At 40.6% G+C, this 23,712-nt stretch overlaps 1 protein-coding gene and 1 long non-coding RNA gene across 2 annotated transcripts; one reads left to right on the forward strand and one right to left on the reverse strand.

The window, feature by feature from the left end:
• Positions 1-213: 213 nt before the first annotated feature.
• Positions 214-2,308, reverse strand: LOC145723420 (uncharacterized). The gene is made up of 2 exons (XR_014148446.1): positions 2,092-2,308; positions 214-809 (listed from the first exon to the last, which is right to left on the reverse strand). It is a non-coding gene; the product is annotated as an uncharacterized LOC145723420 (long non-coding RNA).
• A 63-nt stretch (positions 2,309-2,371) lies between these two features.
• Positions 2,372-19,884, forward strand: DHRS7 (dehydrogenase/reductase 7). Its single transcript, XM_081830440.1, has 7 exons — positions 2,372-2,621; positions 7,369-7,521; positions 11,594-11,700; positions 12,150-12,389; positions 14,741-14,863; positions 16,126-16,341; positions 19,658-19,884. The coding sequence occupies exons 1-7, from the start codon at positions 2,489-2,491 to the stop codon at positions 19,703-19,705; spliced, it is 1,020 nt and encodes a 339-aa protein (XP_081686566.1). The 5' UTR covers positions 2,372-2,488; the 3' UTR covers positions 19,706-19,884.
• Positions 19,885-23,712: the final 3,828 nt, after the last annotated feature.

Genomic DNA, 23,712 nt, shown 5'->3' on the forward strand with positions numbered 1-23,712 from the left:
ATGAAATGTTCTGAAGCTCATTTCTAGTGGAAATGAATCAAGAATAGCATCGACATTTTGTGCAATTATATAGACAAATTTGTGCAATTGTATCGACAAATTTGTGCTTTGATTGTATTCTGTTTTTATTGTGTCGTTTACTTTGGGTGGTAAATCATGGCTTGGGAACAAGGATGTTTAGCACCGAACTAAGATTTGTTTTGCCAAAACAGATAGTCAGCTAAGAGTAAGTTTGTGTGCTGTCAGAAGCACATTGTAAGGTGTTGAAATGGAGCATATGGTGTTAGTCTTTTTCTCTAATTGTGAAAGGACCCTGTCTCGAGGGACCATTGCCTTGACTTGTGGGGACTTGTGTGATGGCCACTTGACTTCAGCACCGTCCTGGCTTCATGAAAAGATTCAGAGACGTGAGTAGAGGGAGCAGCCGATGCTCTTTCCAAATGGGAATGAAGAAGGGGCTGAATGGAGTGTTTCCCTCCTTGACTCTGGCAGTTGTTTAAGTTTCTCTATTCATACTGGAAATAATGTAGCTTATATTTGAATCCACTTTTTAAAACGTTTGGACTTTTATAAATGGTTGATATTCTGTCCATTCCTGAACGGACGAATCCAGGAGAGGCCGGGGCTCCACTGTTCTGCCTATTGTGCCCCATGGGCCTCTGGGGAATCCCTTCATTTATTCATCTTTTCTTTGCTTTGCACACTTTGGATCCAGTTTTGAAGAGGCAATCCTGACGGATGCTACTGTGACAAGAACTTGCTGAGTATCTTCACCAAAGGGAGCAGATTCTGAGGCTGGCTTTTTCTCACTAGTGAATAGAACAAATGAGGACAATTAGGCACTGCAAAGATATTTGCTATAACAGTTGTTTTTCTGATCATAGTGACTGATTCTTTAAACATATAATTAAATTCCAAAATAAAGTGTGCTTCTATTCAGGTAAAAGGAAATTCATGATGTTGTAATTTGTAGTGTTTTCATTTTCAACTGTTTTCATTTTCCAGTGCAAGAATCGCTAGTGAAGAGAAATGACCCTGTGGTTTTATTATAGTTTGTGTATTAGTCCCAGTTCTCCATAAAAACAGCTCTGTTCCCCTTTTACCCTCCCCAGAGCTGGAGTTTCTGATGGAGAAGCCAGGTACACATCCATGGTATGGTCTGTCTTGGGACACTAAATCTAATTCAATCCTCAAATTTTACAGAAACAGGCTCAGAGGAAACTCTTGGAATTTTATCAATGGAATGAGACTCAGTGTGGTATCTTTAAGCACCATAGTTTAAAAGTCATTTATCATCAGAAAAAGAAAACCCCTATTGCAAAGGTCACAAACCAAAGAGGGCAACTCTTGAGCAGTATTATACCAAGTTGCAATTGAGGTAAACAATCGGTCAAAATCAAAGTTTAGCTAGTGTAGGTCCTCCTTGGAGAACCAGACCCATATCACAACAGTACCTGATGCATCACAACTGAAACAGTCTTACTGCTCTCCGTGCAAGGGTAATTCTATAGGCCCAGAATATAGAAGTTTATGAACAAAGTCCCTGTCTTTCAGGTTGGGCTCTAAGAAGTGATCATTATAAAGGAAACAATAAATAACAATTAAAAATGACAATTCTCATAATTATAAAAGAATGAATATAATTACTGTGTATGAGCTACTGTGCCCTTCACAGGCATCTTCTTATTTAAACCTCCCTATTCTTTGTGGGTACCTAAAGATAAATAATTTACTCAGGTTGCTGAGGGCGCACCAGCTGGGCTCAGGTCTCCAATCCTGATCCTCAAGCTGGTACTCACGGACCATCTGGACTGAAACTGCACTTTCCCGTCCAGGAACCAGGCAAGTGTCTTTTGCAACTGCTTTCCAAATCTAAAACAAGGTGCTAACTCAGTCGGGGTTCACTGGGTGTGGGTGTGGGTGAGAGCATGGCGTGGGTGGAAAATTGATAGTTTATTCCCTTCATTTAAAGAAGGAAAGAACGCGATCATAGGTCGGAATATCCGTGCTCTTCCTTTTGACACAACCCGAGCTTTGAAACTATATGCCCTCAAAACAACTGTTAAAAGAACTGTTCGTGATGTGACAAACCTTGTGGCTACTGTACTAACAGCAGTCCCGCGAATCTTAAGGTCCTCCATGCCTTCTGTCCCTACAGCAACCCTTCAGTAGGCGCAGACGCAAGCGAAGCGAGCGCAGCAGTTGCGGGGTTCTGAACACTGAGCGCGGCGTGCGGGGATTCCCAACATCCTCCGCGCAGCCCAGGGCGCGGCTCCAGCCGCCGGGTGGTGGAGGGCGGGGTTGAGGGGGGCGGTGCGAAACTAGGCGCGCCCGGGCCGCCCCTCCCGCCTGCCCACCATCTGGGCGGAGCCGGGGCCGGGAGGCTCTCCGGCCTTGGGGGAGGTGGCCGCGCTGAGTGCTGCGCGCTGCTCGGCGGCTACGACGCGGTCAGTTTTTCCCCCCTCGGAGCCGGGCGCGCGCGGCCGCGATGAGCTGGGAGTTGCTGCTGTGGCTGCTGGTGCTGTGCGTGCTCCTCGCGCTCGTGGTGCAGCTGCTGCGCTTCCTGCGGGCGGATGGCGACCTGACCCTGCTGTGGGCCGAGTGGCAGGGGCGACGTCCAGGTGAGGACCGGCAGCCGCGCCTCTTGAGGGGGAGGCCGGGCTCCGTGCGGCCGTCCCCGCTGTCGCCGCATCCCTCCGGGTGGCGTGGGGCTTCCGCGCCTTTCGCTGGGGCTCCCTGTCGGGGAGGAAAAAGCCGGGGCCAAGGAGGCTGTCCTGCTCCTTGGTCTCTGGTGGGGTCAGCGGAGGACTTGCCCGCTCGCCAAACTAGGAGGGCGCTGGAACGGGCCGGGCGCCCTCGGGACTCTTACCCTGCCTCCCAGGGGTTCAGCTGTTGCGTCCACGGAGGACACCACTTGGACAAACAGTGCCCGTCCCCTGAGTCTGTAAGGAAGCCTCCTTTTCAGAACTGGAGCCCGGTTTATTTACTTCCAGAAGTTGTTCCCTCTTCCCGAGTGGTGAAATAAAAGGAGTGTCCAGACTTACCTCCTCCCCGCCCTACTCACGTCCTGGGATAAAAGTATCACCCTAGAAAGAACTGGATTTTGCCTGGGGCGAGATCATTACTGGCATACTGAGGGGCATTCTGCCTCTCCCACTTTCATCGGTACCCTGGTTAAAATTTGGTGGTCGTTTCCTAAACACATTCTTTGTGCTCAAGCGATGTGACACGACCTCTAGCCTTTACAGAGACTTACAAAGTAGGCGTTGTTAATCTTATTTGCCCGATAGGGAACCAGTGTGCAGACATTAAATGACCTACCCAGAGCTAGGCTTTGGATCCATAAGCGCTAGGGGAAGTGGGGTTTCCCTGGACCTAGTTTCCTGTGTGAAAATACCCAAAGCATGTAAGGAAGTTTACTTGGAAGTGATAGCAGTGGAGAAGATAGACTCGGCTTTCCAAACGGGCCTGGGAGGCAGGGCAGCCGTATGGCTCCCAAGGGTATCAAAACTGGTCTTGAGGACCAAAGAAAAATCTTAGATGGTACAGTGTTTTTTATCCCTCCAAAGCTCAACCCTACTGCACAAAATCTTATTCCTTAATATTTGATTTGTCTCGTTGCATTTTTCTGGGGGATAACATTTGGAGTGCTGACATTATTGAGTTGGTGGAAAATACACCTCTGCAAGGTCAACACTACAAAACTATGGCAAATAGATGGCTGTGATTGTCAGACCTTCTCTGGATCAGTCCTTCTTTTGTCTGATGGCTGCCTTGTGGCTACTTTGTGGATATTTCCATTTGATCCTGAGTGCTTTTGTGTTAACTTGGATTTGAGATTACCTAAAAATCGTTTTTTTTTTTAAATTTAATTCTGCAAAAGTTATTCGGTCCATTAGTTATGTCAAGTGCTGAAGAGGAAAAATGTTGACAGTGTCTCACAGCTAGTTAAAGTTATTATCACATGTCAAGCAAAAAATAAAAATAGTTCTTAAGAAATTCATTTAATCTTTTCATGTTTTGCTGGAAAAATAGTTTTGAAGGATTTTAAGATACATTTAATTACATTGCTATTATTATTATGAACTTCTAGAATAGGCTAATTTGCATACTAATTTGATACCTTATCATTTATCTAAGTAAATAAATTACATTAAAAGTTATTCCCCCAAAACAGTTATAAAGTTAAATGGCAATGGCTTTTAAATTTTAATTTAAGTTTTAATTTTTAAATTTAGTCATTCTTAAACCTGCATTGACTGTAGAGTAAGCTTTCTAGAACTCTTTTTTTATGTATAAAGCACAGATATACATATATATATATGCAGCACATAAATGGATATACAGTATATCTGGTGTTAAAATTTCTTGGGGGAATTTTTAGGGAAAAAATCACTAGAAAGACCACTGGGGGTTGGGAGGGTGATAATAAAACAAAGTTAAAGCCACATGGAGATACACTCAGGTTCCCAGAACAGTTTAGACTGGAAAGACGAGCAGACTCTATTAAGGTAAAAAATATATATATTTTATAAATAAGTAAATCCTCCTTGTCTTCTCCATAGGTTTATTATTTTTGTCACCTTAGAAAATAGACAATATACTCACATGCTACAAAACTCAATGACACAAAAGGATATGTGGTGAAAAGCTGCCCCCAGCCACCAAGTACGCCTCTCTGGAGGCAACCAACATTTCCCACCTTTTATGTATCCTTCTAGAGAAATTCTATGTGTTTCTAAGGATATATATCACATGGTGAAATTGAAGGGCGACTAACTTCAGATACTGCACATAGATCCAGAAAAGTCCATGGCACAAGTCCAGAGGAGGAAGACTCCAGCAGCAGCACACCAGAGGAAAACTCGGGTTTTAGTTGGCAGTAACCTCAGTGTGAGTGGACTCTGAAATGACTGCCAGAAAAGATTTGGCAAGCCTGGGAGGCATGTAGTGTGTGAAGCAAACATGGCAGTCCACAACCGATGTCTTCTGAATGGCTGCTCGTATGTGTCGCTTCTGTGCTGGACCCTGGGACACCCCAGTGGCCGAGGCAGCCATTGTCCAGACCCCACGGAAGTCCTGGATCCTTCTCTGGCCAGTTCTCTTCAGCAGAAGCATTGGCCAGCTAGAGTTTGTGCAGAGGGGTGTGAGACAAAGAGTGAGGAAACCTTAAGCCATGTCATATGAGGGAAGGTCACAGACATTGGAGGTGTTTATTTAGCCTTAGAGAAGCAAGAGATGAGAGGATCTGGGATCATGACCTGAGCCGAAGGCAGACGCTTAACGACTGAGCCACCCAGGCGCCCCTTCATTGTTGGTTTTAAGTCATATTTGCTTAGTGGTGTAAACGTGAAGAAATTTTTGTGAGCTGTATACTAGTTAGTAAATAGTTACAAACAATTATATTCACTCTGTAGTCTGAGTATTGCAGAACTTTGGAACAATGAGCTGTCGATGAGTGAATACGTGATTATCTGAATATACATTCGCTCTTCCTGATGGGAGTCCTCTGTTGTGCATTTCCATAGAAGTACATCATATGATAGGAAGGCATTGTAGCCTAGAAGCAGTATTTGGGATGTTTCCCAGCTTAATTCAGATACTTACATGAAACCTCTTTCCTGAAGACAAGTTGTATTTTCTTGAATGGCTAAGAAATAGTTGGGTTTTAAAAGATTGATCATATTAAAATGTGGGCACCATAGGCTAGTGGTCAGAGTGTGGCTTTGGAGCTTATATCCCAGCTCTGCTAGGGTTGTGGGGTGCTTACTCAACAGTTACTGATGGAGTTCTTTCTATATTCTGGTCTCTGTGCTAGGCACTGGACAGTGAACAAGGCAGATAGGGTCCCAGCCTTGAGGGAATTTATAGTCTAGTTCGGTAAATTAATGCCTGTAATCCTCAGTTTCCTTTTTTTATAAAATTAAGATAATTCTTATTTCCTAAGTTTCTTGGGAGGGTTCTAATGAGATAATGTGTTTAAGCACGTAGGAAGTAATAAAAAATATTAAGCCATTATAGTTAGGAACCCCATTGCCCCTGGCTGGAGAAATTAGAACACACAAGTTAGTGGGTGAATATTCTATGTGTTGCTGCTGAAAAGTCTATTTGTTAAACACTTTTAGCAATAAGTAGTTGACATTTTCTTGAGCACTGAGTATGTGTCAGACACTGCTCTGGATACTTATTTTAACTCATTTTTCTCAACAGTGCTATGAGGGAGGTTTTATTATTAACCCAATTTTCCAGCTGTGGAACGTTAAGGCACCAAGTTTTCACAGGGCATTTCCTTGCTGTGTGTGATGGAGCCAGGATTTGAACCCTGGCAGTCTCCAGAGCTCATACTGTTACCCCCGACAATTAGGTTTTAGAATGGTTTGACTAAAACAGTAAACTGATTTCCCAATTTTAATTTTTATGATCTCAAATCAGAAATGTGTGTTGTGATTCCTTTTTTACTGTTTTTTTTTTTTTTTTTTAAGATTTTATTTACTTATTTGAGAGAGAGAGAGTAAGCATGAGCAGGGGTAGGGCCGGAGCGACAAGCCGACTCCTCATGAGCAGGGGGCGAGAGGAGCCTGATGTGGGGCTTGATGCCAGGACCCTGAGATTATGACCTGAGCCGAAGTCAGATGTTTAACTGAGCCACCCAGGGGCCCCTACTGTTTTTGATGAATAACACATATTTTAATAAAGAAAGCACACAGGAGTGTTGTACCACAGTGACTCTCTAGGAATTCAGATAGACGGTGGCTATCATGTCTTGCAGTGCAAGTGAGTTTTTCAGTGGAGAAAAGGAGAACCAATCACTCCTCATTGCTTTAGTGTTGTAACATTTTTACAGTTTTTTTTTGTTTTGTTTTGTTTTTAAGATTTTATTTATCTATTTGAGAGAGAGAGCGAGAGCAGGGGCTGGGGAGAGGGGCAGAGGGAGAGAGCTGAGCAGGCAGCCCGATGCAGGGGTCCATCCCAGGACCCTGGGATCATGACCTGAGCCGAAGTCAGATGCTTAACCGACTGAGCCACCCAGGCATCCTTTTATTCACACTTTAAAAAAAAAAATTAGGTAGGAGGTGTTTCTGAGGATATTTAATTAAAAAAATTTTAAATCACTTTATTGAGCTATGATTAGCATGTTAAAAAAACTGTACATATTTAATGTATACAACTCAGTGAGTTTGAGTTAAGTATATGTGTGAGCATCACCAGAATCAAGGCCATAAATATAAGATATTGCAAATTTTAAACTCTACACATGATGTCTTCATATTTAGTGGTATGGTTTAAGACTATCTTTTTGGTAATCTTTAATTATGGGGTGTAATCCATAGCTCATTTCCTGCTCACTCCACACTTGTTTCCCACTAGAATGGGAGCTGACTGATATGGTGGTCTGGGTGACTGGAGCATCGAGTGGGATCGGCGAGGAGCTGGCTTGCCAGCTGTCTAAACTGGGAGTCTCCCTTGTGCTGTCAGCCAGAAGAGTGCAGGAGCTGGAAAGGGTGAAAACAAGGTGCCTTGGTGAGTAAATCTAAAATGGCCACAGTGCTTCCTAGAAATAAACCAGAATCCAAATTCAAATACAATTTTGAGAATTTTAGAGGGAAGCGTGGGATTTTCCCAGGCAGTCCACTCTGGTTCCAAATGTTCCAAGCGCTCAGATCCAAATCCTCTTCCTTTGGGCATCTCTTCATTAGCTGCCCTTGGCTTATTCTTCTCTTTTTCTGATGCCTTTCTAATTCACTTTTTTTTTTTTAAGTTTTAGTTTTATTTCCAGCTAGTTAACATACAGCGTCATATTAGTTTCAGGTGTACAATATAGTGGTTCAATGCTTCCATACATTCCCCGGTGCTCATCAGGATGAGTGTACTCCTTAATCCCATCCCCTATTTCAGCCCCTCCCCCAGCCACCTCCTCTCTGGTAACCATTAGTTTGTTGTCTAGAGTTAAGAGTCTGTTTCCTGATTTGTCTTTCTCTCTCTATTTTTTCCCTTTGCTTGTTTGTTTCTTAAATTCCACATATGAGTGGAATGTGGTATTTGTCTTTCTCCGACTGACTTATCTCGCTTAGCATTATACTCTCTAGCTCTATCCATGTCATTGCAAATGACAAGATTTCATTCTTTTTAATGGCTGAGTAGTATTCCATTAATGGCTGAGCTAGATATATATATATATATACACACACACATATATATATATATCTCACATCTTCTTGATCCATTCATTAATCACTGGACACAGGTTGCTTCCATATATTAGCTATTGTAAATAATGCTGCTATAAACATAGGGGTGCATGTATCCCTTTGAATTAGTGTTTTTGTATTCTTTGGTTAAATACCCAGTAGTGTAATTACTGGATTGAAGGTAGTTCTATTTTTAACTTTTGAGGAACCTTCACACTGTTTTCCACAATGGCTGCACCAGTTTGCATTACCAGCAGTGCACGAGTATCCTTTTTTCTCCACATCCTCACCAATATGTGTTGTTTCTTGTGTTGTTGATTTTAGCCATTCTGACAGGTGTGAGGTGATATCTCATTGTGGTTTTGATTTGCATTTCCCTCATGATAAGTGATGATGAGCATCTTTTCATGTGTCTGTTGGCTATCTGAATGTTTTCTTTGGAGAAATGTCTGTTCATCTTTTTCTGCCCCTTTTTTTTAGGTTTTTATTTAAACTCCAGTTAACATGCAATGTATTATTAGTTTCAGGTGTACAATTTACTGATTCAACACTTATATATAACACCTGGAGCTCATCACAAAACGTGCCCTCCTTAATCCCCATCACCTATTCAACTCCCCCCGCCCCCCTCACCTCACCTCTGGTAGCCGTCAGTTTGTTCTCTGTAGTTAAAATTCTGCTTCTTGGTTTGCCTCTCTCTCTTTTTTCCCTATACCTGTTTCTTAGTGCTCGCTTCAGCAGCACATATACTAAAATTGTTTTGTTTCTTAAATTCCACATATGAGGGGCGCCTGGGTGGCTCAGATGGTTAAGCCTCTACCTTCGGCTCAGGTCACGATCCCAGGCTCCTGGGATCGAGTCCCGCATCGGGCTCCCTGCTCAGCGGGGAGCCTGCTTCTCCCTCTGCCGCTGCCTCTCTCTATCTCTCTCTCTGACTCTCATGAATAAATAAAACATTTAAAAAAAAAAGAAAATTCCACATATGAGTGAAATCATGTGGTATTTGTCCCTCTCTGACTGACTGACTTCACTTAGCGTAATACTCTAGCTCCACCCACGTCATAGCAAATTCTGCCCATTTTTAAATTGGGTTGTTTTTGGGGGGGTTGAGTTTTTGTAAGTTGTTTATATATTTTGGATACTAGGCTTTTACTAGGAACGTCATTTGCAAATATCTTCTCCCATCCAGTACGTTGCCTTTTAGTTTTGTTGATTGTTTCCTTGACTGTGCAGAAGCTTTTTATTTTGATGTAGGCCCAATAGCTTTTGTTTCCCTTGCATCAGGAGACAGAGCCAGGAAGAAGTTACTACAGCTAATGTCAAAGAAGTTACTGCCTGTGTTCCTTTCTAGGATTTTTTTTTTTTCCTTTTTAAGTAGGCTGAACGCTCAGCCTGGAGCCCAGCACGGGGCTTGAACTCAGGCAACCCTGAGATCAAGACCTGAGCTGAGATCAAGAGTTGGATGCTTAGCCAACTAAGCCACCCAGGCACCCCTCCCTTCTAGGATTTTGATGGTTTCCTGTCTCACATTTAAGTCTTTAATCCATTTTGAATTTATTTTTGTGTATGGTCTAAGAAAGTAGTCCAGGTTTCATTCTTTTCATATCCCTGTCCAGTTTTCCCCACACCATTTGTTGAAGATTGTTGTCTTTTTCCCATTGGGCATTCTTTCCTGCTTTGTAAAAGAGTAATTGACCATATAATTGTGGGTTTATTTCTGGATGTTCTATTCTGCTCCATTGATCCATGTGTGCCTTTCTACTTTTCTTTTGCACTGACTCTTGGTATTAGGGAGTGACCACCAATTCTTGCAAATGCTGGTGGGTTTTCAGTGACCACATATCTTATATTTTTGTCTTAGAGAAAGAACAGTTTGGTTGTTATGGCATACATGTATGTAACCATAGAAGTTGAATTATGATCCTTCATTTTGCTAACATGTCAGATATTAAAGTCATATGGGATGCTATAAAATTTTTGTTATAAAAATGAAAGAATGGAAATTGAATTAGGTTGTAAAATGCAGCTTGAGGTAATATTCATATTAGAGCAACAATGGTAATTTTTAATTTTTTTGGCCTGGGTTTTGGTGTAGTTATGTTCACATGAAAGCAGTCCTAAGTAATAAAGTGATTATTTCTCATGGGACATTTAGTACCTAAAATGAGATAATTTTGCATTTTCAAGCAGACCATTTTTTTGGTCATCTCTCTACCTGTCATTCTTTAAACATTAACCACCCAAAAAAGAGGAGTCCACAGCCAAGGCCAGAAGGCCTCTTTCAGGACATCGCTTACAGAGGCCTCTCGTGTTTTGCACAGGGACACTCCCTCTGGTAGTTGTTCCTCCAGCTGTGGAGACTTGCAAGTCCTGTACTGGCAGAAACGAACCATGTCAGCATTTCTTGGCTGGAATGAGGCTGATTGTTTTCCTTTCTTCTGTCCGATCATTGGTGCAAGCATTTCCATCTCTTTAAGACAGTTCATGTTTCACAGTTTAGACTTTGCCTGTAAAACCTTTCTACCTCTTTTATTTTCTCTCCTTGCTTGTTTTTCGTATTGGCATTACTTGTTGTATTTCAAGGTTAGAGCCTTATTCTTTTGATGAACACTAATAGAAAGGGCCAGTCTAGCTCCACGTGTTTCTTGATTGGGAATTTCAGGATTGTGTCCTTTTGCTTGTTTGCTTCCTGGAATCCTTTTCTCTGGAAGGAAGCTTCTATGTGTCATGTGACTGGGGAACTCTGAATGTTTTACTAGTATAAGGCATAAATTGTTTTTATTTTTTAATGTGTGTAAAAGAGCAACTATATTTTGTGCACCTATCATAAGACAAATGTTCCTCTGTTCTTCTAAAGAAATAGCTCTAAAATTTCTGCTTTTTTTTTTTAGCTTGTAGTATAATCTTGATTCCTTTTAGAGTCTGTTCCAGTGTTAAAATTTTTTTTTTTTTTTTTAAGATTTTATTTATTTATTTGAGACAGAGAGAATGAGATAGAGAGAGCATGAGAGGGGGAGGGTCAGAGGGAGAAGCAGACTCCCCGCCGAGCAGGGAGCCCGATGCGGGACTCGATCCCGGGACTCCAGGATCATGACCTGAGCCAAGGCAGTCGCTCAACCGACTGAGCCACCCAGGCGCCCCTCCAGTGTTAGATTGTATATATTCACGTTGAAGAGAGCCATCCTTCTTCCTGTGGACCCAGCCAGCATTTTGTCTGATAAGATGTTGCCTCATTACTACCAGTGCTCTCGGTCACTGAGAGAAATTCTTCCACAAGGCCCCCCAGAAATGAGTTTGTTGCCAAGTCCCATTGTAGGGTGGGTGTTAAACTTAATGCAAGTAGCGAGAAGCCTGATCAAACTATCTTATGACTTCTGCACTAATTTTTAAATGTCTTTATCTAGAGAATGGCAATTTAAAAGAAAAAGATATACTGGTTTTGCCGCTTGACCTGACTGATAGAAGTTCCCACGAAGCAGCTACCAAAGCGGTTCTCCAGGAGTTTGGTAAAGTAAGGAGCCATTTTGAATCAATAAGTCTTGCTTTGACACAGCCACAAAAGAGATTCCCATCTTTGTGCGATCACTGAAAGGGCTTTAGGTAAATGGGTCCGTGTAGTGGGATCAGTGCCCACGAGTCTCTTATACTCGAATTCTTGGCGTTATGTAGTTCGCACTTTCCATACCTTGACAAGTACTAATTACTCGATGTGGAACAAAAGAAGGTAAAAATTCACTGTGTCTTTTATTTTTGTGACACTTAAAAAAGTCACTTAAGATGGGAAATTAATTCCACAGGTGAATTCTGGTTTTCATTTTCTCTCTTCATTGCTGACTTCTGAAAATTCACCACTCCATTGATTTTTTTCAAGTTAATGATAAAACCAACCATCCCTAAGAATTGCATCAGTCCATTTACAAGTCATCCCCAGAGTGCCCCTTTTCTGATTTTTTTAACTAGATCGACATTCTGGTCAACAATGCTGGAAGATCCCAGCGTTCTCTGTGCATGGACACCAGCCTGGATGTCTTCAAGGAGCTAATAGAACTTAACTACTTAGGGACGGTGTCCTTGACAATGTGTGTTCTGCCTCACATGATCGAGAGGAAGCAAGGAAAGATTGTTATTGTGAATAGCCTCCTGGGTATCTTATCTGCGCCCCTTTCTAGTGGATATTGTGCCAGCAAACATGCTCTGCGGGTAAGGCTGCTCAAACTCAACTCTGATGGTACTGATCTAAATATGTATATGGGGGATATGACCATCACTGCCAGAGGTCATGGGAACTGGGCAGTGATGTAGGGAGACAGCAGAAGAGACCCAAAGAGACCTTTGGTAGAGGACATCCCCAGAAGATGCTAAAAAAGACTTGAATCTTACAGGCCTCTTCCTAATTCAGCAAACCTGTATTGAGTATCTACACTGTGCCATGCCATGCCCTGCAACAGATCTTGGGGGTATAAAGATAAGAAACGGTCCCTACCCTCAAGAAGTGTTCAGTCTAGTCAACCTGTCACCCTTATCCTCATCTCTACCATATCTTCATGGCAAATTTGGGATCTACCCCTCACTTCTTCCACACACACTTGAGGTTGTACTTGTCGTTCTCATTCTGTGGCTTCTTTTTCCTTCCCCGTTGTGGTTGGTATTTGTTTTACCTGGTCTAAATATATATGCATGTCAGAAATAGGAGCTCCCCACTGGATGAGTAGCCCTGGGCTTCATATCCTTACTGGGACTAGGCTTGACTCTGTTGACCGTGGCTTCACTGAAAGAAGAAAAGCTAGTCATAGCAGAGGCTAGGAGAAATGCTTGATTTGGGTTGCATAAGTTACTAGAGGTAAATATTGAAAAGAAATGAAGTTTTAATGTTGGCTTAAAAGTAGATATGAAGAAATATTATTAAACTGTAATGTGGAACAGATTAGATCCTAAGGCCAATAGGAGACACATAATTTATAATTAATGCTGCTGAAGGTCAGTGTGAGTAGAATATTGTACCGTTGGGGTAATGAGATGGCACAGCTGAATGGTGCTCACAGTTTCATGCAGATCTGAAGCTGGTTCTTGAGGGTATCCTCTTTCTGCTGGGGAGAGCAGACAGTTGCAGAGTGGTGAACCGGATGGGACACTGATGATGTCCCCATATGTGGTGCTGGGGTAGTAGTCACTTCCTGCAGAGCAGTTGGGCAAGTCTCAGGCAGGCAGGTGAGGGAAGGCAGCCAGGTTTCTCATGACATGCAGAGTGCTTTCAGCAAAACACAACCTGAGTTATCTGGCCTGCCTGCCAGGACTCACTGTTTTCTTACTGGATTTGATCCTCTGATACAACATGGCAGGTTGAGACTCCAGTTAGTTAAACCAGTAGCTGAACCCTGGGACCAGGAAGCACTTTTCGAAGAACACTTCTTCCCTGATTCCCAACAAGCTCTAGAGTGAATTTGTTTATCATTGAAAAGTTCACACTCTATACCAGATGTGATTTCAGACAAGGAGATGTATTAGCATCTGATGGATTGGCTTTCATGGTGTCCTCATCCTCTTTTGTTATAGAGAGGCAAAAGGTTAAGGGTATGAGAGTTCTTGAATTTACAAAGCCTTTTTTCCTGTCCATCTGAGTCAGCCACTTTATTAATCTCTGATAGCGTGAACCCTCACCGCCCCTGTTTATTAGTGGTCAGTATTAGGAGCTGGGAACTGTTTAGTGTTGGACCATGAATGAACACACTCTGGGTTAGCTATTTAGACTCTTCAGTGGTTAACTCAGCTTATACCAATGTAGTCTTGGAACATTTCCTAATTTAGAAAAGAGATGAGGGGGGAAGTAGATGTTTATTCCCTATTTGGTTTAGAAATGGCCAATATCTTTAAGTCTAGAAGGTTTAGCTTGTTTTTACAAAAGCCATCAAGTAAGCAGTCGTATTATTTTTTTTTAACCAGCCATGCAGTCTCTTGCTAACCCTAAAAATAAATGTTTGCTGAAATGAATTGTCTGTTAAAATAGTAATATAAATAGAAAACATTGAATTCTTACTCTCTGATAATTTCCGTTAAGTATTACTAACCCCTCTCGCTCCCTCTGGTGTCAGCACTGGCACTTTAGACCACTCGGAGGGATAAGAGAGGCCCAACCTCAGTGATTCTCAGTGGAGAACACGCACCTCTTTTGGAGTGGGGAGCTGGGGACTGGTGTGAGAAGGGTGTCTCGGAATAATCTCCAGGGAGAGTTTTCCACTTGTCTAGCACCTACCATAAAAAATCACTTGATGGCATGAGCCACCACTGCCAAAAGGGGTGAACTCTTCCTACCAGAAGATGAGGATGCCTGAGGATGCCTGTTCTAGATTGCCCCCAGTCTTACAGCTAAAAATATTTAATAAGCTTGCCCAGTTATATTTCCCATCCTTTACTTGGCATTTCAAAACATATTTTGATTATGTGCCACTATTGTCCCCCATAAAAAGTTGAAGAAAAGTAATTTCATGCTAAGAGCAAATATGAGATGTGTGTATTTAATTTTATTTGTTGCCTTTTTTTTTTTTTTCCATTAGGGTTTTTTTAATTGCCTCCGAGCTGAACTTGCTACATACCCAGGTATAGTAATTTCTAACATTTGTCCAGGACCTGTGCAATCAAATATTGTGAAGAATTCCCTAACTGAAGACGTCCAAAAGGTAAAAATGTCTAGTTTGAGAATAATTTGAATGCCTTAGTAGTTATATATTGGTATTGTATCACTATGTCTCAGGGTTTAGAATTTTTTCTAACATGTTAGACTAACATGTTACCATGTTATGAATTATTTACAAAACTTACCTCATGGCACTGGGAACACTGTTAAGGTTAGCTGACGGTGCTTTGGCATTCAGTTTTAATAAAGGCTAAAGAAATTGAGAAGATTCTGGTTATAAGGAATCCACTATTATGTGGGCTGTCAGTATTCTTAAAGCCCAGCTTCTGTCAATTCACAAATTATAGCAACATTGAAAGGTTCTGTGTGGCTGAATTTTAGTACTTTAAATCTTCCTGGGATTTTCAAGAGGGGCTATGGTGAAGGAGCTTAGGAAAAGCCTTGCCGAACTAAGATAATTTTAGGTTAGCTTCACCTGTGCTGAGCACAGGCCTGTGCTCCCTCAGCTCATGGGTTATACATAGTGAGTTACTCAGTGGATGACAATGTCTTGTGAAGAATCCAGTCTCACTCAATCATCCAAAATCCCCCTAAAGACCGTGAAATTTTCCTTCTTCTCCGTGAGGATCGATTTCTACTGAGACATAAATCTATTTCTGCTTGTGTGTAAAAGTTTACAGATACCATTTATATTTTCACATTTTCTGTGGAGGCGCTAGGGTGAAACAGAATGAGCGTGCTATTCTAGGAATCAGGTGACTTGGACTGCAGAACTGTTTGCTGCTAATGATCTGTGTGAGCACAGCCGAGTCACTACCTTTCTGGGCCTGTTTATTTATTTGTAGAATGGTAGGGGGTTAACTAGGTGAGCAGTACCAGATTTGTTCACTATCAGAAACTGCTTTTATCTTCTTCTTCCATTTTATCCCCATGGAGTCTACATCTTCTAGAACTTCTCTTGCTAAATGGATTAGTAATTTGTTTAAAAACTTTTATTGCTAAAATGACATATAATTATCAGTAAAGACATTAAAGGTGATCTAAGGAAAAAGCAAAGAACCTTCTCTTTTGTTGAGCCTGCACAATCTTATCTGGTAAGTGTATGATTTCTCTTAGGCTTTTGGAAATACTACAAATAGCTTATAGACACCCATTAGTAGCTATGGGGATACAAAGGGTCATGAGGTCCCACTGAAAGGTCACTCCACTAGATGACCTCTACGTCCTTTCCAGCTTAAAAGTTCTGTTAAATTACTTGGATAAATACACAGCATTCACTTAATTCTTTTTTTAACATTTTCTTAGACTATTGGCGTTGAGACAGCCCAGTCCCACAAGATGGCGACCAGTCGTTGTGTGCGGCTGATGTTAATCAGCATGGCCAATGATTTGAAAGAAGTTTGGATCTCGGATCACCCTTTTTTGTTGATAACATATTTTTGGCAATATATGCCAACCTGGGCCTTGTGGCTAACCAACAAGTTAGGGAAGAGAAGAATTGAGAACTTTAAGAATGGTTTGGTAAGACCCATTTATGCACTTCTTAATATATATCAGTCTTGTAGGAAAGTATGAAATCTTCTAGTACTTGAAAACTTGTCTTACTAACCCTCCACCAACCTCATGATGTAAATACAAAAGAGATAAAAAGAATTGTGTTCCCTGTGCTTATCTGTTGGTTTACTATAAATTACCACTGGTCTTGGAGAAAGAAGTTTCTCCAAGGTAAAATCAAATCAAGGATTGCCATTTTCTGTTCTGCACTTCCTGATTGATCAGTGTATGGATCAAAATACTCTTTTTCCACTGCTTTTCACCACAAGTTCCTACCTGGTATGGTCTCCTTGGGTTGATACCTGGCCTCCCTTCCCATTTCCCCCAGGATGAGGTATATCTCAGGCCCATGCTTAACTCTGTCAAAGACTTACCATGCTGTTAAAACTCATGCACATTCTCTGTGTAGTGCTGGTTCCTTTGGCCTCATTCTGGAAGCACTGTGCACATATGATATGTGCCAAAAGCCCATGTCTGAAAAAATACGGTGATTATTCATTCTTTTGGCATTCATTCTTACAGAAAAGTGAGGAATATTATGAGCTATTTCTGAGAAAATTGTGACCATCTGTAATGTATAAAGATCACAGAAAATGTAATGAATTAAAGCTAAAAATTATGGGTATGATAATGCAAAGAAAGGCCATTTCTGTAGATGGTTTTTATTGTTAAAGTATTTTTTCAATGACTACTACCTTCTTTTAGAAAAAAGGTAGCAGGGATTGATCTATAAAGAGAATTATTCAGTGGAAGCATACTATATGTATCATTATATAACCTACCACTATTTAAGCAATCCACAATTTGTTAGGTACTTAATTTGTTCCCAGTTTTTGCAGGACAGTGAAATGAATCTGTAAAAAAAAGCAAACAACCAAAATGGTTAAAGAGACTTAAAGGTTATAAAACTAACATGATGCACTAAACAAGTCCCAAGCTTGAAAAATCCTGAAGGAGGCTATTCATTGGCTACCAAGTTGTAATGTGGACGATTTATATGTGTTTTGGTAATGTTGGGATGTAGTAGTGTGGGATGGTTCCAAAGGTAGAGCTTCATCAAAGATTTACGTCTGAATTTTAAACTCAGAGGATAGCTGATAGAGTGGTATTGTGTCCAGTGATGGATAAGAGTTGAGAAGGAAAGGGCTCCATACTAGGGAGGTGACATAGTGTCCTGGTTAAGAGCATGGAGCCTCGTACCAGGTTCCCTGAGTTGAAATCCCAGCTCTATCCTGTGAGCTCATCCCTTAATCTCAGGCAAATTTTTCTCTGTAAGTCAATCTCCCCATCTACAAAATGGAGATTAATGATGCACTTAGTCATAGGATTGTCATGGGGAGTGAGTGAGTATATGGAAAACTCTTAAGACATGTCTTGGAGTGTTATGCTTGTTAATTATCAGCTCTTAATGCTTTTGTTTGGATGGTAGCAGGATATTTAGCTAACAGATAAAGATGAAAGAGTTCAGCAAGAGGGCGGAGAGAGAATACATTCTAGAAATGATTGGGTTCAAGGAAAGAGGGGACCAGGGGCTAGAGTTCTGGTGCCTCTATAGCAGTAGTGCTTTTTGGAATGTCCACAAACGTTATTTTGTTTTGTTTATAGATTATCTAACTGTAAAATATAAACATTACTCAGTAAATCAAGCATTTGATTACATCTGGTTTTTCCTAAAATGATGGCCCTTCTCTTCCAACTACCATCTTTAATATATTGCTTATTACATGGTCTTTTTTTTTCTTAAAGATTTTATTTATTTGAGAGAGAGAGCATGAGCAGAGGGGAGGGACAGAGGGAGAGGAGAAGCAGGCTCCCCACTGAGCAAGGAGCCCGATGTGGGGCTTGATTCCGGGACCTTGAGATCATGACCGGAGCCAAAGGCAGATGCTTAACCAACCGAGCCACCCAGGCGCCCCCGCTTAGTACATGGTCTTATTGCTAATAACTTTTTTATGATAAACTGGGCATCCTTTCATTTCCCAAGAACATTTCTGAGATAAAATACCTCATTCTTTACGCAAAACCATATGAACTGAAAAAATTGTTCCTCAATTTTTTTACTCCGTTTTCTCCTCCCTGCTTTTTTTCTTCCATTATTTTCAATTATATATATATATGTGTGTGTGTGTGTATATATATATATATATATATATCTCCATCTCCTCATTGAAATTTACTTATAAGGCATCTACATTAAGATAATGCCAGTATAGCTTATCAAGCTAAATGTACTTATTGATAATACTTGAATTTATTTCTGTTGTTTAGGCTAGGAACATTATATCTGGAACTTTGTTTTTAAGAATATATATTATTTTTCAGGATCAAGAACAAGAGCTGCACCGAATTGTGTTATTTATTATTTTGTCTTAGTGCACATTCTTAGAAGTGGTAAATGCGTATCTTCCCAAATGAAATGTCACATCTTAAGGATTATCGAGTTGCCTTGGTTTACGCTTTAAGCAATGTACTAGAAGTTCACAAATCATTTTAGAGTTATCTGTCAGATACTTCAATTCTAAATACCCTGACCTATTCTTTGTATTTATTTATTTTGTTTTTCTAAGGATTTATTTTTTTATTATTACTATTATTTTTGAGAGAAAAAAGGGATAGAATCTCAAGCAGACAGACCCCTGCTGAATGTGGCCCCAGTGTGGGGCTCGATCTCACAACCCTGAGATCATAACCTGAGCTGAAATCAAGGGTTGGAGGCTTAATTGACTGAGCTACCCAGTGCCCCAATTCTTTGTATTTATTATAGGCATAATATGCTGGTCCAGAAGAGTAATAGTAGAAATGTCAGCATTTAAGAAATGCTGTGGGCGGGGCACCTGGGTGGCTCAGTTGGTTAAGCGACTGCCTTCGGCTCAGGTCATGATCCTGGAGTCCCGGGATCGAGTCCCGCATCAGGCTCCCTGCTCGGCAGGGAGTCTGCTTCTCCCTCTGATCCTCCCCCCCCTTATGTGTTCTCTCTCTCTCTCAAATAAATAAATAAAATCTTAAAAAAAAAAAAAATGCTGTGGGCAGATGCTAATCAATGATATTTATATCTGATAGAGGGACATAATGATGCTGAGTCCTACAGAGATATTTTTGTGGAGATCTAGAATTCTGGCTATGACTTTTATTCTAATTTAAGCATTTGCCCAGGTTTTATAAGGATTCTTAACGGTGAATCATAATGATATAGCTCCTGAAAACAGAAGGAATTTGTAGGAAAAAAAAAAACTAGGGTAACTATAAGGAGGGTCTGACTCATGTTACTGTCACTTTATTACAGGATGCAGATATCTCTTACTTTAAAACCTGGAAGACAAAACATGACTGAAGGAGGAGTACTTGTATTTTTTAAGCCACTGGAGGTAGAAATGAAAACAGCAATCTTCTTATACACTGAAGACTAACTTCTGATTTTACTTTTCAGTAGATACAACTTTTCTTTCAACATGTAATAATTAATAAAAGATTGCCATGAATCTTGCAATAAAGATATTAACACATACTGCATTCTTGGATAAAAAAAGCATTTTTTGTATTTTTTTAAATTAATTTCAGAGGTAGAGTTTAGTGATTCATCAGTTGCATATAACACCCAGTGCTAATTATATCAAGTGCCCTCCTTAATGCCCATCACCCAGTTACCCCTTCCCCCCACCCACCTCCCCTCCTGCAAGAAAGCATTTTGAAATACTCTAGCATATATTCTTAAAATCTAGGTTAGTAGAATGCTAACCAAAGAATTATAGTAAACATAAATGTATGGAACATTACACGAAGCAGAGTGCAGAATAATGAGCAGATAATAAAGAAGTATCTGAAATGGACCTGCCCCTGAGGTACTCACACTCTTAGAAGAGCTGACAGGTACAAATGACTAATTTGAAGCAGTAGATAGGGCTCATAGCAGCTATTATTAGACCCCTGTCATATGCCGTTTGCTGTACTAAGGTGCTTTGTGTGAGTTAATTTATTTATTCCTCATAATAGCCCACTAAGGTATGTGGTATTATCCATCTTTATAGAGGAAGAAAGAGATGCTCAAAGCAAGTAGGTATTACTTTCCCAAAGTCACAGAGCTAGTAAGGGGTAAAGCCAGGATTAAACTCAGCTCAGGAAGACCCCATTGACAACGCTTTACTCTAGTTATTAATTTTACTTTTTTTTACTAGTAGTATTACTTTAAGATTGTATTTATTTATTTGACAGAGAGAGACACAGCGAGAGAGGGAACACAAGCAGGGGGAGTGGGAGAGAGAGAGAAGCAGGCTTCCCGCGGAGCAGGGAGCCTGATGTGGGGCTTGATCCCAGGACCTCGGGATCATGAGCTGAGCCGAGGGCAGATGCTTAACGACTGAGCCACCCAGGCACCCCACTAGTAGTATTACTTTAATCTTTACCACTTGACAGTAGAAAACATACATAGGTCACAACAGAAAACCAGCAAATATTCCTTGCCTGTCTACTGTCAAGAGGGGTGTAACAGAAGAAAAACATGTTCCTGTTTTATAAGCAGTTAGTTTAGCTATAGTCAACATACATAAAAGAACTGGAATAGTTGTTGGGTAAGTTGGAGGCCCTCGGGTGGCTATCCTTACAAAAGGGGGAAGGTGACAGAGGTAGACCATGGGGTACAGTAGCAACGGAATAAAGAGGGTGCAGTATGGGGATAAAATAAAATACACAAGAGGGCTCTTGCACAACCAGTGATGAAAATGGGCATTATGACTAATTGAATACACTGCACCTGGGGTAAAAATTAAAAAGGTGAATTGTTGGAACAATTCTAGAATGCTACAAAATAGCATTGTCATGTGGCATGGTATAGACTGTCAGCACAAATAATTCAGAAAAGGGAGAGATTTGAATATAGAATAGTGCGAGGTGAATATGCTAACCACTGCACTATGGAAACCCCTCCGTAGCATATAGAATAGTGTGGAAATCCTTTGTGGAGATGATTTGCACTGAGCCTTGAAAGGGTGGAATTTAGACAAAGGTTTCAAGAGATTGGAGTGCAGGTCAGTTTTGTTTTGTCACAAAATCTCTAGACCTTGTCATTGTGCTTGCCGGTGTTTAGGGTTTGTTGAGAGTATGCCAGCCTTCCAGAATGTCATGAATGAAAACTCATAGAGACTGAAATTAGCGTGGTTTGAGGATGAAGGAAAAATGAGTTTAGTTTGCTCAATTACTCCTGCCAATGAAGGGTAGAAAAGGCATAAATAAAGTGATCTTTAAAAACTCACCCGTATGGTGTTTTTCTATGACATGCACAATCATATACTTTTATGTGTATAAACCCCCTCTTCCTTGATCTTTTTTGTGAGCAACCGAAGATGGAAAGGCAGCTTTCTGTCAAAGTTCATTTTGTCAAAGATAGTCAAGAGCTGTGAAACCAAGTGTTCACATACTGAGTTTTTAAAAAGTTTATTATTTTGCCCTGACCTCTCATTTCCTAACCATTATCTCAAACGGCCCTTGGAAATAGGAAGGAAATGGTGTGCTCATTCTATCAATGCTGAAAGTGAGGCAGAGATGGGGTTGTGCAAGGTGACAGCTGGTGAGATGGTCAGAAGGGTTAGTAGGAGAAGCTATGGCTTTAGGCTTAGTCTGTTCAACTACTGGGTGCACCAGTAAGGCACATGAGACTTCAGTCACAATCTGTTATTCCAGGGCTAAATAACATATCCTACTAAGTAAACAAAATAAACATCCTATTATTTTTAACACCTATTATTATTTTAACACTGAAGTATAGTTGATGTACTGTGGTCTGCACATATTTAAAGTATACAATTTGATATATTTTGACATATATGGTCACACTTGCGAAACCATTAGACAATAGAGCAAACATATCCATCAGTCCCCAAAGTTCCTTTGTGCTCCCTTGTAATTACTTGCCCTGCCTACCCCGGCCCAGGCAACCAATGATGTACTTTCTGTTACTATAGATTTGTTTGCATTTTCTAGGGTTTATACAAATGAAATTCATAGTTTATATACAGATGCTGCTGGTGGGAATGTAAAATAATCTATACAACTGATTTGAAAAACAGTTTGGCAATTTCTTAAAAGTTAAACATGCACCTACCATATGATCCAGCCATTCTAGTCCTAGGTATGTTCCCAAGAGAAATGAAAACATATGTCCATACAAGGACTTGTAAATGAATGTTCATAAAAGCTTTTACATAATAGTGCCAAACTGTAAAAAACCCAAATGTCCACAACAGATGAATGAAATAAACAAAATGTAGAATATTCCACATAATGGAGTATTACTCAGCAACAAAAAGGAATGATCTATTGATACATGCAACAACATGGATGAATCTAAAAATAAAGAAACCAGAGCATCGGAATCTAGATTCTTTCTTTTTTAGGAGATTTTAAATTAAAAATTCAATTTCTTTAATGGTTATAGTATATCAAGATTGTCTATTTCATCTTTTTTTAGTTTTGGTTGAGTTTTAGGAGTGTGTGGCTTTCAAGAATTGATTAATTTTCTAAGTTATCAAATTTATGAATGTAAATTACATTCAGAGTAACTATGGAAAGATAGGAATTTAGTGCCATTGTATTACCTGTAAAGTCACTATTTCTGTATATTGTCTCTGTTCCCCTTTTTAGTCTGTGTTACTTTTGGGCTCTCTCTTCACTTACAGGATCCCTTTTAATATTTCTTGCTGGGCTGGTTTAGTGATCACAAATTCTTTTAGTTTAGTTTCTGTTTGTCCTGGAACATCTTTATCTCTCCTTCCATTCTGAATGACAGCCTTGCTGGATAAAGTATTCTTGGCTGCATGTTTTTCTCATTTAGTACCCTGAATATATCATGCCAGTCCTTTCTGGCCTGCCAGGTCTCTGGCTAGGTCTGCTGCCAGCCTAATGTTTCTACCATTGTAGGTTAAGAAGCTTTTGCCTCGAGTTGCTTTCAGGATTTTCCTTTTATCTCTGAAATTTGCAAGCTTCACTAGTATAAATCAGCATGTTGGTCTATTATTATTTTTGAGGAGGGTTCTCTCTACCTTTTGGACTTGAATACCTGCTCCCTTCCCCAGATTAGGGAAGTTCTCAGTTATGATTTGCTCAAATATACCTTCTGTCCGTCTCTCTTTCTTCTTCCTCTGGGACCCCAATAATTCTAATATTGTTTCACTTTATGGTAGTGCTGATTTCTGAAGTCTCCCCTCATGGTCCATTAGTTTTTCTCTTTTCCTCAGCTTCCTTCCTTTCCAGCATCTTGTCTTCTATGTCACTGACTCTTCTGCCTCATTTACCCTAGCTGTTGGAGCATCCAATTTAGACAGCATCTCAGTTAAAGCATTTTTTTTT

This window comes from Leptonychotes weddellii, chromosome 9 (genome assembly GCF_054177405.1).
Source record: "Leptonychotes weddellii isolate Sample4059 chromosome 9, ASM5417740v2, whole genome shotgun sequence".
NCBI lineage: Eukaryota > Metazoa > Chordata > Mammalia > Carnivora > Phocidae > Leptonychotes > Leptonychotes weddellii.

What these genes read in the sequence shown, in the direction of transcription:
- DHRS7 (XM_081830440.1), top strand. Translation starts at nt 2,489, where the DNA reads ATGAGCTGGGAGTTGCTGCTGTGGCTGCTGGTGCTGTGCGTGCTCCTC. An exon ending in GGTGAAAACAAGGTGCCTTG is followed by an intron (nt 7,522 to 11,593) that starts GTGAGTAAATCT and finishes GTCTTTATCTAG; the next exon opens with AGAATGGCAATTTAAAAGAA. An exon ending in TAACTGAAGACGTCCAAAAG is followed by an intron (nt 14,864 to 16,125) that starts GTAAAAATGTCT and finishes ACATTTTCTTAG; the next exon opens with ACTATTGGCGTTGAGACAGC.